Below are 15101 nucleotides of genomic sequence, written 5' to 3' on the forward strand. Positions count from 1 at the left end.
GTGCAGTTGTCGGGAGTGTACATCACACTGCAGCCTTCCACAGTGCTGCTCACCTCTTGTCCTTCCCACACTCCCCCATCTTACTAGCTGCCACGGAATTTTAGGACCCCTTAAGATCTTAGTTTCTACGTCAAACACTCTTAACAAGAACTCTCTTAAAACCAAGACTGCCCTGTCTATAAAAGGATTATCCAGTGGATACGTTTTTTTATGTTGTTAGCATAGAATGGGTAAATTGCACATACAATTGCTCCTATGTGCACTGTCAGGGACTAGTTCCTGTTTTGTTCCGAAGTGTTCCTAAGTCCCGTCCACATGTTACAAACTACACTTGTCAACTGCTAAACTAGTCGTGAACATTCTCTCCGGTCTTTTGGTAACATCAGGTCACTAGGATTATTTTAACAGCTAACATAAGCAGTATTATTGCTGGCTTGGGTTCAGACTGTGTCTTGTGATCTGGACGTCTCTTTTGAGATCCCGGCTGGTTAAAATTAGAATGCTTATTTTAAGAGATGTACGCAAGCGGAGACAGATCCCCATTACTGCGTCAGAATGGATGGTGCTCAGTAATTCGGAGACAATTGTGATAGGTTCCCAACTTTTTTTTTTTTAATTGTTCCTGGCTGGTATTTTGGTGGATAAATCAAGCAGTGAGTCAGTGAATTTTCTGGGTATCCTTGTTCTGAGTTGGGGTTAGTTGAGTTTATCTTCTGCCATCAGCATTTCCCCTTCTTAATCACCTGTTATTTTGCTTTTAGCTAGGCAACATAGATTTCGAGAGTACCTGATTATTGCCTCTGGTGAGAGAATACCAGAAAAATATCATGGGTTACCCTTCTGTGGGGAACACTCCCAAATTTGCAGTTACGCTAAAATATTCTTTTAAGTAAGAAGTAATTTCCTCTTATACTTAGGATCTGTGCGGTTATTTTATTTTGATATGGTTATTTTGGGTTTTCATAAATGACTGAAGAATAAATTGATTAAAATAAGAGAAAATAATGTTTTAAAACATTCCTCGGGCAACATGGTTGACACATAAAAAGATTACATGCGGGGTGGGTAGAGGGGGAAGAGAGTATAAGGGGGATAAATGGTAGTGGAAGAAAATAAAAAATAAATATTTTAAAAATTATTACATGCAATTCACATCTAAGTTAATTAAAATTCTAGATACAAAAACAGCATTTGAGACTTTTTCCTCATCACTTTTGCAAAGTATTTTATTATGACAGCTAATAGAGCCAGCCCTTCAGGCTCCTTTGCTGCGTAAATAAGCACTGTTCTGTTTGTACAGTTAATACGTAGCTATGTAGTTTTAACTGTGTAACCCATAAACCTTCATACAAGGCAGCCGGTGTTAGGCCTAGCAGTACCCTCTATGTCGTGCCCAGGGCAGCCCTAGGTGATTTCCAAGAATTCTCTGTGATGACCGCCTTAATGCAAAACTTCACAGCCTGTCTTCCCTCCCTGCACCCCCCGCCACCTTCCTGAGCCCATATTTCCCATTCAGCAGCTGCCTCACTTCTCACCCTTATGTACTCTTCTCACCCTCAAAAGCCCTGATGGGGCGGGCCGGACCTTCCACACTCAGTGATTCTCCCAGGCCCTTTTCACTGGAGTCCTTGCTCTCAAACTTGTTTTCCTCTGACCCCTGTTTATTTCTACAGATCTGCAGGTGTGTGGCAGTAATATCTCCATTCCTGAAAAAAGAGTTCCCGTCTCTTACTGTGCAGAAGTAGGGCTGATGTAGGCTGAAAGCAGAACACCTGAAGCTGGCCTGTGATTTCTTTATGTCCCAGCACCTTTCTTTCTTCCTCCGTCATGCACCACTCTGCCATCACACTCCTGAATCTCCGTGAGCTCTGTCTGGCCTGCCCCTGAATACCCTGACCCAGTCAGTTTTTTCAGAAAACCCACTGACATCATACATTTTGTGATCCGTTGTGTTGTTGAAGTTTGTGCAGCTGTCGGGAGTGTACATCACACTGCAGCCTTCCACAGTGCTGCTCACCTCTTGTCCCTCCCACACTCCCCCATCTTACTAGCTGCCATGGAATTTTAGGACCCCTTAAGATCTTAGTTTCTACGTCAAACAGTCTTAACAAGAACTCTCTTAAAACCAAGACTGCCCTGTCTATAAAAGGATTATCCAGTGGATACGTTTTTTTATGTTGTTAGCATAGAATGGGTAAAGAAGGTAATTTTGAGGAAGAAGGATCCTCCCTGTGGCCACAGAGGGTAACACTGACTTAGCATTAAAGAGGCACTTGAAGACCTTGGATTCATGAAGGTGGAGCCCAGGCTTGAGCCACAGTGAAATGCAGGATGTGAACTGTCCCCACATGGCGTTCCTGTTGACATGCAAAGGGGAGACTGGGCCACATGAGGAGGTATCCAATCAGCATGAAGCTGGTATTCCAGGAGGGGGCGGAAGCTGCTGAGCCACCTGGGAGTACAGATGGAGCCAGAGGCTGCAGTGTACAGTCCCACCTTCAGCAGAGGCTGGGCAGTCTTGCTGTGCAGGCACTAGTGGTACTGCAGGGGCATTCTGGAGGGGTGCGAGGGGAGGTTGGACCATGGTGCCCTCTTCTGCCTGAGCTCTGAAGGCCTGATTTACAGAGTGAGGTGCTGGAGAGGCCCTTAGACACGGTCTTGCACAGTCCACTTAAAGGCCACATGCTGGTCCTGACAGGCACCATCCAGTTCTTGTTCTTTCTCCCCCTTTTCTCTAAACTATATACAAATTGCACCCTTTTGAGAACTGTCTTTTTTCAGACAATGCTAAGTTGATTTCTTGTAGCTTTCTTTCCTACTGGTTATTCTCTATTGCTGTGTCCAATGACTGACTATACTTAGGGTATTTTCAGGATTCCTTAGGCATACGTTTTCCAACTTGCACACTGACTATGTACAGGTAGGGAGTTAATTCATGGACCAACAAGTGTCACCCTCAGACATTCCTTATAATTCTGAGAGTGTCTTATAATAATAGTCTCGTTGTAGTTAAGAACCTTGACTTTGGAGCCAGAAGCCAGGGTGGGATCCCAGCTCTGTCATTCACCAGCCATGTGATCCCAGAAAAGTTATTTAACCTCTTCGTGCTTTGGTTTCCTCACACATTTATTCTGGAGATTTGCTGAGATAAGTCATGCAGATGTTAACCAGTGCCTGGCACTCATGAATATTCAGTGTACTGGGTGGGGCAAAAGTAGGTTTACAGTCATGAGTCTGTGAAACAGTTTATTCATGTATTATTATTAATTATTGTATTATTTTTCATGCAAACCTACTTTTGGGCCACCCTGTATGCTAGCTATTACTCTTACTACTGCCTAATTATTGGCAAAGTGTCAGGAGAGCAGGTTAGAAATAAATAGCGTTCATTCTAAATTTGTGTTTTAACTTAATTAGTATTTCTCCCTCTCATGAATGACTGTGTATGACATTCATGTAGGTCTAAGCAAATCATGGGTCTAGACTTACTGGTCAGTTTAGATAGGAGCAGACAAAGGCAGGAGCAGGCAAAGGCTCTCCTTCTAGGCGGGGAGACTGAGTCAGGGGGAGTGAATGTCCGAGAAGGTATAGGGAGCACTTTCCTTTCACCTGTGCTGGGATGGGCTTTCCCTGTCATCACTGGAGTATTGGTTGAGGGCAGTTACCACACCCCTGCCCATCTTTCCTAGGCCTTGTCTAGGTCCCACTTCCTACACACAGCCCCTCTGCAGGTCCCCACCTGCACTAACTGCTTTGGAATTTCCATAGTCCATGTCAGCACTGCCCTGGTAGCCCTGAGTTGTTACCTCACTCGTGCTATTTTTTATTATTTTTATTGGGTGACTCATCTCCCTATTTGGACAAAAGCCTCTTGGGACCACACACTGAGCCTAGTGCCTACACGTAACAGAGTTAAGCATTGTCATTTGTATTCTTTTAAGGATAAAATTGTGAGTACTTGTTTGAACATCTGTGAGTGTGTGTGTGTGTGTAAAACATACTGTGTATAAAAAAGTTAGCTTGGGGATATCAGGTGTCCACTTCATTTTCAGAAGCAATGCATTGTGGGAAAGTCACTCCTAGAAGAAAACTTATAATAGGCTTTATTTTTCTGGCATAGTTTTGGAAAGACATCATGATAGGATGGTAAGAGCTCAGGCTTAAGACAGGCAAAACTGTTCCAGATGCCATCTCTGCCACTCAGTAGCTGTACGGCTCTGGGCAACTGAGCCTCTAGGAGCCTCCATTTAACACGTCAGTAAAATCCACGTTGCAGAACTGTTAGTTCCCAATCATGCCCGTAAATAATTTGTGCCCCAAACATAGTAAAGTCTCAAATAACGATAGCTACATAACAGGTCTCTGACATTTTTTTTTAAGCCTTTAGAAAATAGGAAAGGTTACATGAAGAGAGTTTGCATTATTTTGACCAAATCTTTTGGTTTGCTATAGGATGAATCCACTAAAATCTAACACTTGAGCCCAGCACTCAAGGATCTGTCCCATTGTACTTTTCACTATCAAAGCTTCCTCCTTGGCTGTAGTTGGAGGACACTTGAGCACATCAACGCACCTCAGAGCTGCTGTCTCTTGCCACAATTCCCTGTACTATCACCCAGCTCCTACCTGTTGGACAAACTGCACCTGGCTTTCAGCGACCTCCCGGCCTCTGAATCCCTGGAGCCCTCACTGTTCCCCCTTCCTTTTGTCACTGGTACTCACTGGTATTATTACTTGGTTTTATGTGCTTAAGATTTCCTCCAAACTGGAACAAGACTACTGTTGACTCTTACTATAAAAGAGTGTTTACACCAAAAAGAAATAAACAAAAAAATGTGCAGTTTTTAAAAATATCCACCACCCAAGTTAAGAATGGAACACAAGAGGTACAAGCTCCTTTTTGTCCCTTCCCCATCCCAGCTTCCCTCTCTGCCAGAGAGAAATTTATATCATGAAATTTACATTGATTATAGTTTTCTAGCCTTTTAACAGTACTTTTTTTGTTTTGTTCTTATGTAATTGAATCTGTATGTATTCCTATTTGAATTTTTATGTGTTTCTTTTATCAGCATAATTTAAAAATTCATTCTTTTGCTATATAATGTGTATAGCAATATAGTTTATTCATTTTCACTACTAGATTGTATTCCATGATAACGAATATACCGGAAGTTATCCTTTAAAAAAAATATAATGTGAAGGAGCAGGTCTTATAATTTGGACTTTATTACATAGGACAGGCACAGAGAGCCATTTTAAACTTTTAAGTGAAAGAATGCTTTTGAAATTGCATGAGAGAAAACATCTTTGGCTAATTTTTTTTTTTTTTGCGGAGAGAGAGATGCAGAGATATGTGAGCCTCCCCCTCTCAGTCCTCCCCTTTCAATCAATTTAGAATGTGGTCTGTTTTGGCTGGGGGGGGGGGGGGGGGCGGGGATAATAGATACCTAAAAAGTCAGAAGAGCAGTTATAAAGTGGGAATGCTTAATGAACTGATAATAAATATTTTCTGAATAAAAAGTAAAATGGATAAAGAACCATGAAATGTCAATGACATTCAACAAGCAGGTATCTCTCGCTCACGTGTTGGTGGATAGCCTTGGACAGCGCTGACCGTCTCAGCTGGGTTTGGAGCCAGCCCACGGTTTGACCCACCTCTTCACGCATTTCATTCCTCTGGAACAAGCAGGCGGCCCAGGCTGTGTTCTGCTGCTGGCAGAACTTGAAGCTTCTCGGAGAGGGTGAACAAAACCAAACTGCTCTTTTTCAGACACACTGTCACTTCTGCCCACATTCAATTGGCTTAAGCAAGTCATGGGAGCCTGCCCCACGCCAGTAAGGCAGGAAAACATACTCGCTCATGGAGACTGAGAAAGGACTGGACACTTGCTCAGCAGCAGTCTCACCTAACATACGGTCATGGAGTTGCTTGCAGTTCACACCCATTTCCAACAGTGCTGCTGCGGTGAACATTTTGAGTATGTCGTCTCCTACACGTATGTGAGAGTTGCTTTAGGGTACATGCCCAGAGGCTCAGTTTCCAGGGTGTAGAGCGTGAGCGTTGTCAACTTGAGTGGGTAATGTCAGTGGTTTTCTAAGTACCTTCACTATCCACCATGAATCGGTGTTTTGGTTGTTGCACTGATCCACTGAACTTTTGAATTTTTATGTATATTTAACATACAGTTTAATAATTTATTTTTTTTTAATTCTCATCCAAGGATGTTTTTTGATTTTTAGAGAGAGAAAGAAAGGGAGAGAGAAACATCGATCAGTTGCTTCCTGTATATGCCCTGACTGGGGATTGAACCTACAGCCTTTTGGTGCACAGGACAACACTCCAATTGAGCCACTCGAGCCAGGGCGCAGTTGAATAATTTAAAAAGCATGTCTAAAAATTTTTCAGGGAACTCAATTTCCTTTCCATCCACGACTGCAGGATGGAAGGCGCACTGTTAAGTCTACAGAACAAAGTGCTGTTTCTGTTCTGTCAGCACTCAGAATCTACTAACCATTTCAACTTGTGTTCATTTGGCAGGTTTGGTGCAAATGCCAAAGTTGTGCATTTCCTGGGACAAATCAAACCGTGGAATTACACTTATGATGCTAAAACAAAAAGTGTCAAAAGTGAGTCCCATGACCCCACCATGACTCACCCAGAGTTCCTCAGCCTGTGGTGGGACATCTTCACCACCAGTGTGCTACCTCTGCTCCAACAGTTTGGCCTTGTCAAAGACACGCAGTCATACCTAAACGTGGTAGGTTCTGCTTTGTTCTTTCAGGTAATTTAATGTATACCTGTGGATACGGAGTATTTGGTGGTATTTCAAACAAAGAAATAAGATTTTGTGGATAGAAAAGTATCCATCTTAAAAAGGAGAAATGTAACCAAAAAAGACTGAAGCAGAAGTAAAGTTTGTGGCAGATTTTCTTAGATCTGAGAGTATAAGAAAAGGTTTTAGAAGTTTTATTATATCCACATATTGTAACTAAGAAATTCTTAACCCATTGTCCTGAGATAAATTCTAAAATAGTGGTTGGTAAAAATGAAGAATGCCACATTTCATGTTTTAGAAACTGCAAACATTTAAATATACCTATTTTATTTTTCGTATCTGCTCAGAAAAATGAGTTTTCAGTGAAAATTACAACAGCATGAACATGTAAGCAAATATTTTTCTAGGATTATCTTGATTTGCTGTGTTTGTACTCTGATATGGTTTTGTCGGATCTTGAAAAAGAAATCTTGTAGGAGGAAGATGACGTATTAACATTTACTATAACAAACTGCGTAGCCTCATTTCTGACTTTAAAGGTCTTCCTCTGAAGTTTGTTCTTTTGGAAGAATTGGAAAAGGATAAGAAATTAAATTTTTGGGAGGTAGAAGGGGGTAAAGGGAGGACACATGGTGACAGAAGGAGAAGAGACTTCAGGTGGTGAACACATAATAAAATATACAGATGATGTGTTATAGATAGAATTGCACGCCTGAAACCTGTATACTTATGTTAACCAATGTCACTCCAATAAATTCAGTATTTTTTTTAAATTAAAACTATATGTTACATATTAAGCTATAAAGAATAGAACTGAATGGGTGAATCCTGTCTAACCGATCCTTTAATTGCCTTGCTATAAGAGACTATAAGGTTGTAAGAGATACTTCTCTTTGCTCTGGTATAAATTTTAGCCATTTCACTTATTAGCACTTGTAACAAAATACAGAAAGGAGAAAAGGAAAAATAATTCACACTTACATTCTTACTCTAATTGCTTTATATGGATCATGAAATAACACCTGCACAGTACTTGGAACATTGTCCGACACATAGTAAGTGCTTAAGAAAAGTTAGCCATTTTAATTTAAACCTTAAACTAGTCTATCAAGTATTATTGTTAATATCCCCTTTTTAGATATTAAAATGAACTTAAAGAATTGTATAACTTCTCTTAGTTACGTAACTGACTAGTCAGTAGCAGAACTGGGACTCAAATCCAGGTCTGAGAGACTTATCCTTATGAAAGATATTGTGAGCAGAAAACTCTGGAAGAGCCTCTCTAGGTCATTCCCATTGCAAGTTGGAGGCAAAGCCAGAGCTAATCCAGGGGAAGGACTTGTGTTGCCTTCGCTGTAATATAGTCCTGTGGAATCCACCCCAGTACCTTGGAGTTCCAGTATATCTAAATGCATACATACACACTTACACACACACATCAAAACAGGTAATCAGAATTTTTGTTCTGTCATTTTCTGTCAAAAGCAATACTTACATGTATTCATCTGCATTTTTATCTGCTAAGATTTCCAGTACCTTCTCACCTCAGATCTTTTTGAAAGATAGCTTTGATATTCCTTTATGGTACAGTTGAAGTTAATTGTGTATCTGTATGTAATGGGAATCTAACATAGAATAGGTTTGCTCCATTTCCTGCACATTTACTTTGTTCCTTCCACAACCCAAGGACTGAGAATTACGAACCAAGAAAGTGAAGATGGGAACTGAAACAGTTCAAAACTAAGCTAATTAAATTAGCAGAAGCTACAAGAATAGATGCTACGTGGTAATACACTTGAACAGGCAGATGAGTTTGGTGCATGGTCTCAAACCATTTAGCTCTCACTTTCATAATGTGACAACTTGTGTAAGTGGTGCGGCTCTCTGGTTAGGTTCTTTCTGAAGCTTAGCCTCTAAGGTATCATTTTGTTTAAGTTCTCAACCTTTCTGAGCCCACACAGATCGAGAATTTATCATGAGACTGTGTTCCCTTGTCCATCCGTCTTACACTTTCTAATGAACTGTTTGCAGCTTTCAGACTTGGTCTATACACTGGCTTTCTCTTGTGGCTTCTGTAGAAAGGTATGCAGAACTTAAACATTAACCCTGATTACTTTGTTCTCCCGATGTTTTCACTCAGTCAAGAAGTCTTCATTTCGTTAGGAAAAAAATCATATGACCCTTGTATTTCTGTCTTTTTTGTTGTTGTTGTTTCATGTAATACTTTTCAGTTTTTGCTACTTTGCATGATAATTCACCCTGGCTTTCTCACCTTCTTCAACTTATTGCATTCTTTGAAACAGTCTGATTTTCAGCTCTCAAGGAGTCTCTGATTATGCTCTCCTTTCTAGGAAGATGTCTCAGGAGCCATATCACATCTGTCCCTTGGGGAGATCCCGGCTACGGCACAGCCTTTTGTATCCTCAGAAGAACGGAAGGAGAGGTGGGAACAAGGCCAGGCTGATTACATGGGAGCAGATTCCTTTGACAACATCAAGAGGAAACTTGACACTTACCTCCAGTAGCGACACTGCCATTTTTCCGTGGACACACGCACACACTTCACAGGCACTTTTTCCTGATACGTAGTGTCTAGAGCTAGGTCTGTTACAGTTGCTAGAGAGTTTCACTAAAATTCATCATGTGAGGGATTTTTGTAGGACAACAGATGAGAACTGGACAGAAGTTAATGAAATAGCTTTGTTGTTAAATGGACAGTATTCTGTTTTTATTTTTAACCCTAGGCTTATTCAGCTAATGTTTCAGAAATTCTCAGTTAAGCCAATTGCCAACTTATGTGGTGAGGGGAACTCAATCTTAAACCATTGAGATGGCTATGTCAGCTCTTAAAATGTGTTGAGCCAGGTGCCAAATCTATCTCCCTTCAAATGAGACACAGTATCGGTCTCATGCTTGCTTGTTGTACCTTCACTAGCCCTGCATTTGAGAATTGTCCAGGGCCTGCAGAGTGATTGTAATTCTGCTTTGAGGTGAAGACAGCCTGTAATACCATTGCTGAGAGATTCATAAACATGTCAACAAATGAGATTAACCCATTTCTTCCCGAGTCTTAGCGTCCGAAGATGTGCACCACTTTCCCATGTACAGTGAGGCAGCGTGCTGACGTGCTTTTGCTCAGTGCTGTGTGTCGGAAAGCAGCAGTGTGTTACTTGACGGTACCTGCAGTGGCGCCATGTATGAAAAATAAAGATTTATCGCCATCTTGGTTGTCTAATTTAATTAAGGATTCCCACTCCCCTTGAAAAAAATGTATTGGAAGAATACATTGGAGAATTTTTCATAATTTGTAACATTTGTCAGTTTCTAAAACCAGTATAAAACTTGATTCTGGAATATATGTTTTAAAATGTGGTTTCCAGATAGCTAAATAATTAAATCCAGTGTTCTCCAGTGATGGGGATGAATCTGACAGATGAAAATGAAATCAGATTGAGCTACTCTGTCACCCACATTGCATCTCCGTATTAAATGGGTATTCCGATTCAGAATGTTGTAACCTTAAAGTCATCATAGGTTCATTGTCAGTCTGAAGAGCCACAATGATCTTTCAGGACTGTTAGAATCAATACTGGACCCCACTGTCTTCTAGTGTTTTTATCCATGACTTATAAATGATAGAAGTTTAAAGCACGTTCATTAAACGTACACGTGATTCTAGGTTGCAGGGATGGCAAGCTAGGGAACAGTAGGATGCCAAATGACATTTTAAAACTAAAGTGAATATTCAGAAATTACTCTGTTGAAGAAAACAGGAGAGAAGACCATTACAAAAATAAACTTTAGAGGTTTAATGGGGCAGAAACTTGCAATGGTTTTATGACGTAACCTTCAAGGTCACCCTTCTTTATTTCCACGATGTCCTATTGGTTACACAGGTCAGCCCTATTCAATATGGGTACAGATGAATATACAGCAATATGGAATCCTGGAGGCAAGAATGACTGGAGACCACTTTGGGGGCTGTCTACCATAAGAGTGCAAGAGGAATCTATGGAATCACCTGACATTGCAAAATACTGAATTATTTCTGAAGAAAAAATAAGCTATAATTATTTGGACTGGTGGGGAGTGAGTTGCTATGATCTTCAAGGACACGAAGCACTGCCACAGATTTCAGTGCATCCATGTGTCAGGTGCTGCACTCCAAGGACCTCTGCTCTCCCAATGAGAACCCAATGCATAGAGAAATGTGGCTAAACAAATTCATTTCATTACAGTGTAATTAGTTTGTAAGTCAAACAAACGAATGAGCCTTCATTTCTAGACAATCTGGGTATGATTTCAAAGTTCATTTCAGCTCTGTTTTCACAGTACCAATGGTCAAAGATAACTGGTTTCAAGGAAATAACATGAGCTTATTCTAGAAATAACATCTACCAAAGTATTTATTCAGTCACCTAAGTTTCACATCAAACACAGTTTGAGCTGACATGCATGTTTAAGACAGACACCACAGAATAATTCATTCAACAAGCATAAAGTACCTACTGTATCACACGTGACAGACATTAGAAATACGCACTGTAAAAGATGTAATTCCTTTTAGTAGGAAACACCAAAAAACCAATTACACATTATGTTAGAGTGCACTGACAACATTAAAACAGGCAAAAATCCAGTTTGGGGGTGGTCAGGAAAGATCTATAAGATAATGATTAAGCCAGAAAGGCACCGAGATAACCAGAGAAGAGGGAAGAATATTCCCTTAAAAGGGAACTGTGTGAGCAGAGGCCTGGCGCAGGTAAGAACTTGGTGGAAGTAAAGGATTCCAACAGGATGGAGAGGTAGGAAGTGGTTTCATAGGCCAAGGTAGGGCTTTGACTTTCATTCTGAATTCAATAGCAATTAATTGACATTTCAACCATTTAATTTATATATAATTTTTTTATTAAATAGAAATTCTAGATGCACACAAAAGTGAGAAGAGTATAAAAAACCCTCATCTCACAGCTTCAATTGTTTCATCTATGTCCCCATCAACTTTCCCTGCCCCCAGACTATTTGGAAACAAATGCAGTATAAGAAATATATGAAAAATTTCCATATATATCTTTAAGATACAATAACTTCAGGACATTATCACAGGAAAAAAAAAACTAATTCCAAAGTCTCTTATTTTTTGTTCTATTTTCACTTTATTTTTATCAGGACCCAAGTAAGGCCCATCCAGTACAATTGGTTGGTACATCTGGTAAAATCTCTTTCTTACCCTCCCTTTTTGCTTGTTGTTTCTTTGCAATTTTTTTATGGGAACCAGATTATTTGTCCTGTAGTCTTCCACATTCTGCATTTTGTTGACTGCAGTTTTGACATGTTTCCCTGTATTAAGGTGTGGTTTTTAGCAATACTTTAAAATAAAAGATTTTATTAGGGGAGAGGGGAAGATAGGAAGAAAGAGAAACACTGATTGGTTGCCTCTTGCACACACCCTGACCAGGGACCCGGCCCGCAACCCAAGCATGTGCCCTGGAGCTGCAGCCACCCGAGTCCCTGCGCTGGTCCCAGGGACCTTATTGTCCCAAAGCAATCTCCTTACCATCTGGTTTTTCAATGTCCTCTACAGCTTTGGCCTCCAATCTTCATATATGCTGGGATATCATTGGCTGTTCACTCTGCTCCTCAGAAGATCGGCTAGGTGTTCCACCCATGAGCAGGGGGAAATGGACTCTGCTCCCACCTATCTCACCGCCATCTTACCCCTCTGTTTGTGGGTTTTGTTTTCTTTTTCAAATTCCTTTAAGTGTAAAGTTAGATTGTTTATTTGAACTTTGAGATAGGCCTCTAGTGCTTTGAATTTCCCTCTTAGGATTGCTTTTGTTGAGACCCACAGATAGTTTCTTTTTTTATGTACATTTTATTGATGATGCTGTTACAGTTGTCCCAATATTTTTTGCCTTTGTACCCCTCTGCCCCATACCCCACTCACTCCAGCAATCCCCCACCTCTTAGTACATGTCCATGGGTCATGCCTGTAAGTTCTTTGGCTACTCCCTTTCCTATGCTATTCTCAACATCCCCATCTACTTTGTTCCTACCAATTATGCCTCTTGATCCTTACACCATTTCCCTTTCTCTACCTACCCACTCCCAGCTGATAACCCTCCAAATGATCCCCATACCTATGATTCTGTTCCTGTTCTGGTTGTTTGCTTAGTTTGTCCATGTTTTTATTTTTTAGAATCAGTTGTTGACAGTTGTGAGTTTGTTGTCATTTTAATGTTCACAATTTTTTAAAATATATTTTATTGATTTTGCTATTACAGTTGTCCCATTTCCCCCTCTTTATTCCCCTCCACCCTGCACACACCCTCCCACCTGCATTCCCCCCCTTTAGTTCATGTCCATGGGTCATACATATAAGTTCTTTGGCTTCTACACTTCCTATACTATTCTTAACTTCACCCTATTTTCTACCTACCATTTACACTACTTATTCTCTGTACCTTTTTCCCCTCTCCCCTTCCCACCCCCCTGTTGATAACCCTCCATGTGATCTCCATTTCTGTGGTTCTGTTCCTGTTCTAGTTGTTTGCTTAGTTTACTTTTGTTTTTGTTTTAGGTTTGGTTGTTATGGTTGTTACTAACTGTGAGTTTGCTGTCATTTTACTGTTCATATTTTTTTATCTTCTTTTTCTTAGATAAATCCCTTTAACATTTCACATAATAAGGGCTTGGTGATGATGAACTCTTTTAACTTAACCTTATCCGAGAAGCACTTCATCTGCCCTTCCATTCTAAATGATAGCTTTGCTGGATAGAGCAATCTTGGACATAGGTCCTTGCCTTTCAGGACTTGGAATACTTCTTTCCAGCCCCTTCTTGCCTTTATGGTCTCTTTCAAGAAATCAGCTGACAGTCTTATGGGAACTCCTTTGTAGGTAACTGTCTCCTTTTCTCTTGCTACTTCTAAGATTCTCTCCTGTTTAATCTTGAGTAATGTAATTATGATATGCCTTGGTGTGTTCCTCCTTGGGTCCAGCTTCTTTGGGACTGAGCTTCCTGGACTTCCTGAAAGTCTATTTCCTTTGCCAGATGGGGAAGTTCTCCATTATTTGTTCAAATAAGTTTTCAATTTGTTGCTCTTCCTTTTCTCCTTCTGGCACCCCTATAATTCGGATGTTGGAACGTTTCAAGATGTCCTGGAGGTTCCTAAGTCTCTCATTTTTTTGAATTCTTGTTTCTTCATTCTTTTCTGTTGAGTGTTTCTTTCTTCCTTCTTGTCCACACCATTGATTTGAGTCCCAGTTTCCTTCCCATCACTATTGGTTCCCTGTACATTTTCCTTTATTTCACTTAGCATATCCTCCATTTTTTCATCTAATTTGTGACCAAATTCAACCAATTCTGTGAGCATCCTGATTACCAGTGTTTTGAACTGTGCATCTAATAGGCTGGCTATCTCTTTGTCACTTAGTTGTATTTTTTCTGGAGCTTTGATCTGTTCTTTCATTTGGGCCATATTTTTTTGTCTGGTGTGCCTGTTACTAGTAAGGGGTGGAGCCTTAAGTGTTCACCAGGGCAGGGACGCTGTTTGTGGGGAAGGGGTCCGAGAGGGAATACCAGCGCTTGCTCTGCTCTCTGCTGGATTTCAGTCACTTCTCCCACTACCCACAAGTAAATTGGGCCCTTCTGGTGCTGATTGCCAAGTGGGTGGTTTATGTACATTCTAGGACCCTGTGGGTCTCCAACAAACTCTCCTGTGAGGCTGGGAGTTTTCCCTGCTGCCACCTCAAGCCCACACGTGTTTTCAATCAGAGGTTTGAGGCTTTACTTCCCAGAACTGGAGCCCTGGGGTTGCACCGTCTGTCTCGCTCCCTAGTTGTTCCTTCCAGTTTCACCACAGGTGAATGTGGGACCGCCCACTCCACCAGCCGCCGCCCTGCCCATCCTGCTCCATAATCTGCCACTTCGCTGGGTCCTCCAGCCGCTGCTTTGCCATGAGTCCTCTCTGTCTGGCTGCCCGTCTCCACCCCTCCTACCAGTCTGGATGAATGTTTCTTCTTTATCTCCTTGGTTATCGGACTTCCATACAGTTTGATTTTCTGTCAGTTCTAGTTTTTTTGTTTTTAAATTGTTGTCCTTCTTTTGGTTGTGCACGGAGGCACAATGTGTCTACCTACACCTCCAACTTGGCAGGAAGTCCTGATCTTCTTTTTCTTAGATGAGTCCCTTTAACATTTCATATAATAAGGGCTTGGTGATGATGAACTCCTTTAGCTTTACCTTGTCTGGGAAGCACTTTATCTGCCCTTCCAATCTAAATAACTTTGCTATATAGAATAATCTTGGTTGTAGGTCCTTGCT

The 15101-nt window shown here is 40.9% G+C and overlaps 1 protein-coding gene across 2 annotated transcripts in view; it reads left to right on the forward strand.

Moving 5' to 3' along the window:
• Positions 1–9997, forward strand: part of GYG1 (glycogenin 1) — a 32339-nt gene extending 22342 nt beyond the window's left edge. For both annotated transcript variants that reach the window (XM_053918240.1, XM_053918241.2), the window contains exons 6-7: positions 6539–6758; positions 9128–9997. In XM_053918240.1, the coding sequence (XP_053774215.1) occupies positions 6539–6758; positions 9128–9301 (394 nt within the window). In that variant the 3' untranslated portion in view covers positions 9302–9997. The remainder of the gene's footprint in view (positions 1–6538; positions 6759–9127) is intronic.
• Positions 9998–15101: the final 5104 nt, after the last annotated feature.

This window comes from Desmodus rotundus, chromosome 2 (assembly GCF_022682495.2).
Source record: "Desmodus rotundus isolate HL8 chromosome 2, HLdesRot8A.1, whole genome shotgun sequence".
In the NCBI taxonomy this organism is placed as follows: Eukaryota; Metazoa; Chordata; class Mammalia; order Chiroptera; family Phyllostomidae; genus Desmodus; species Desmodus rotundus.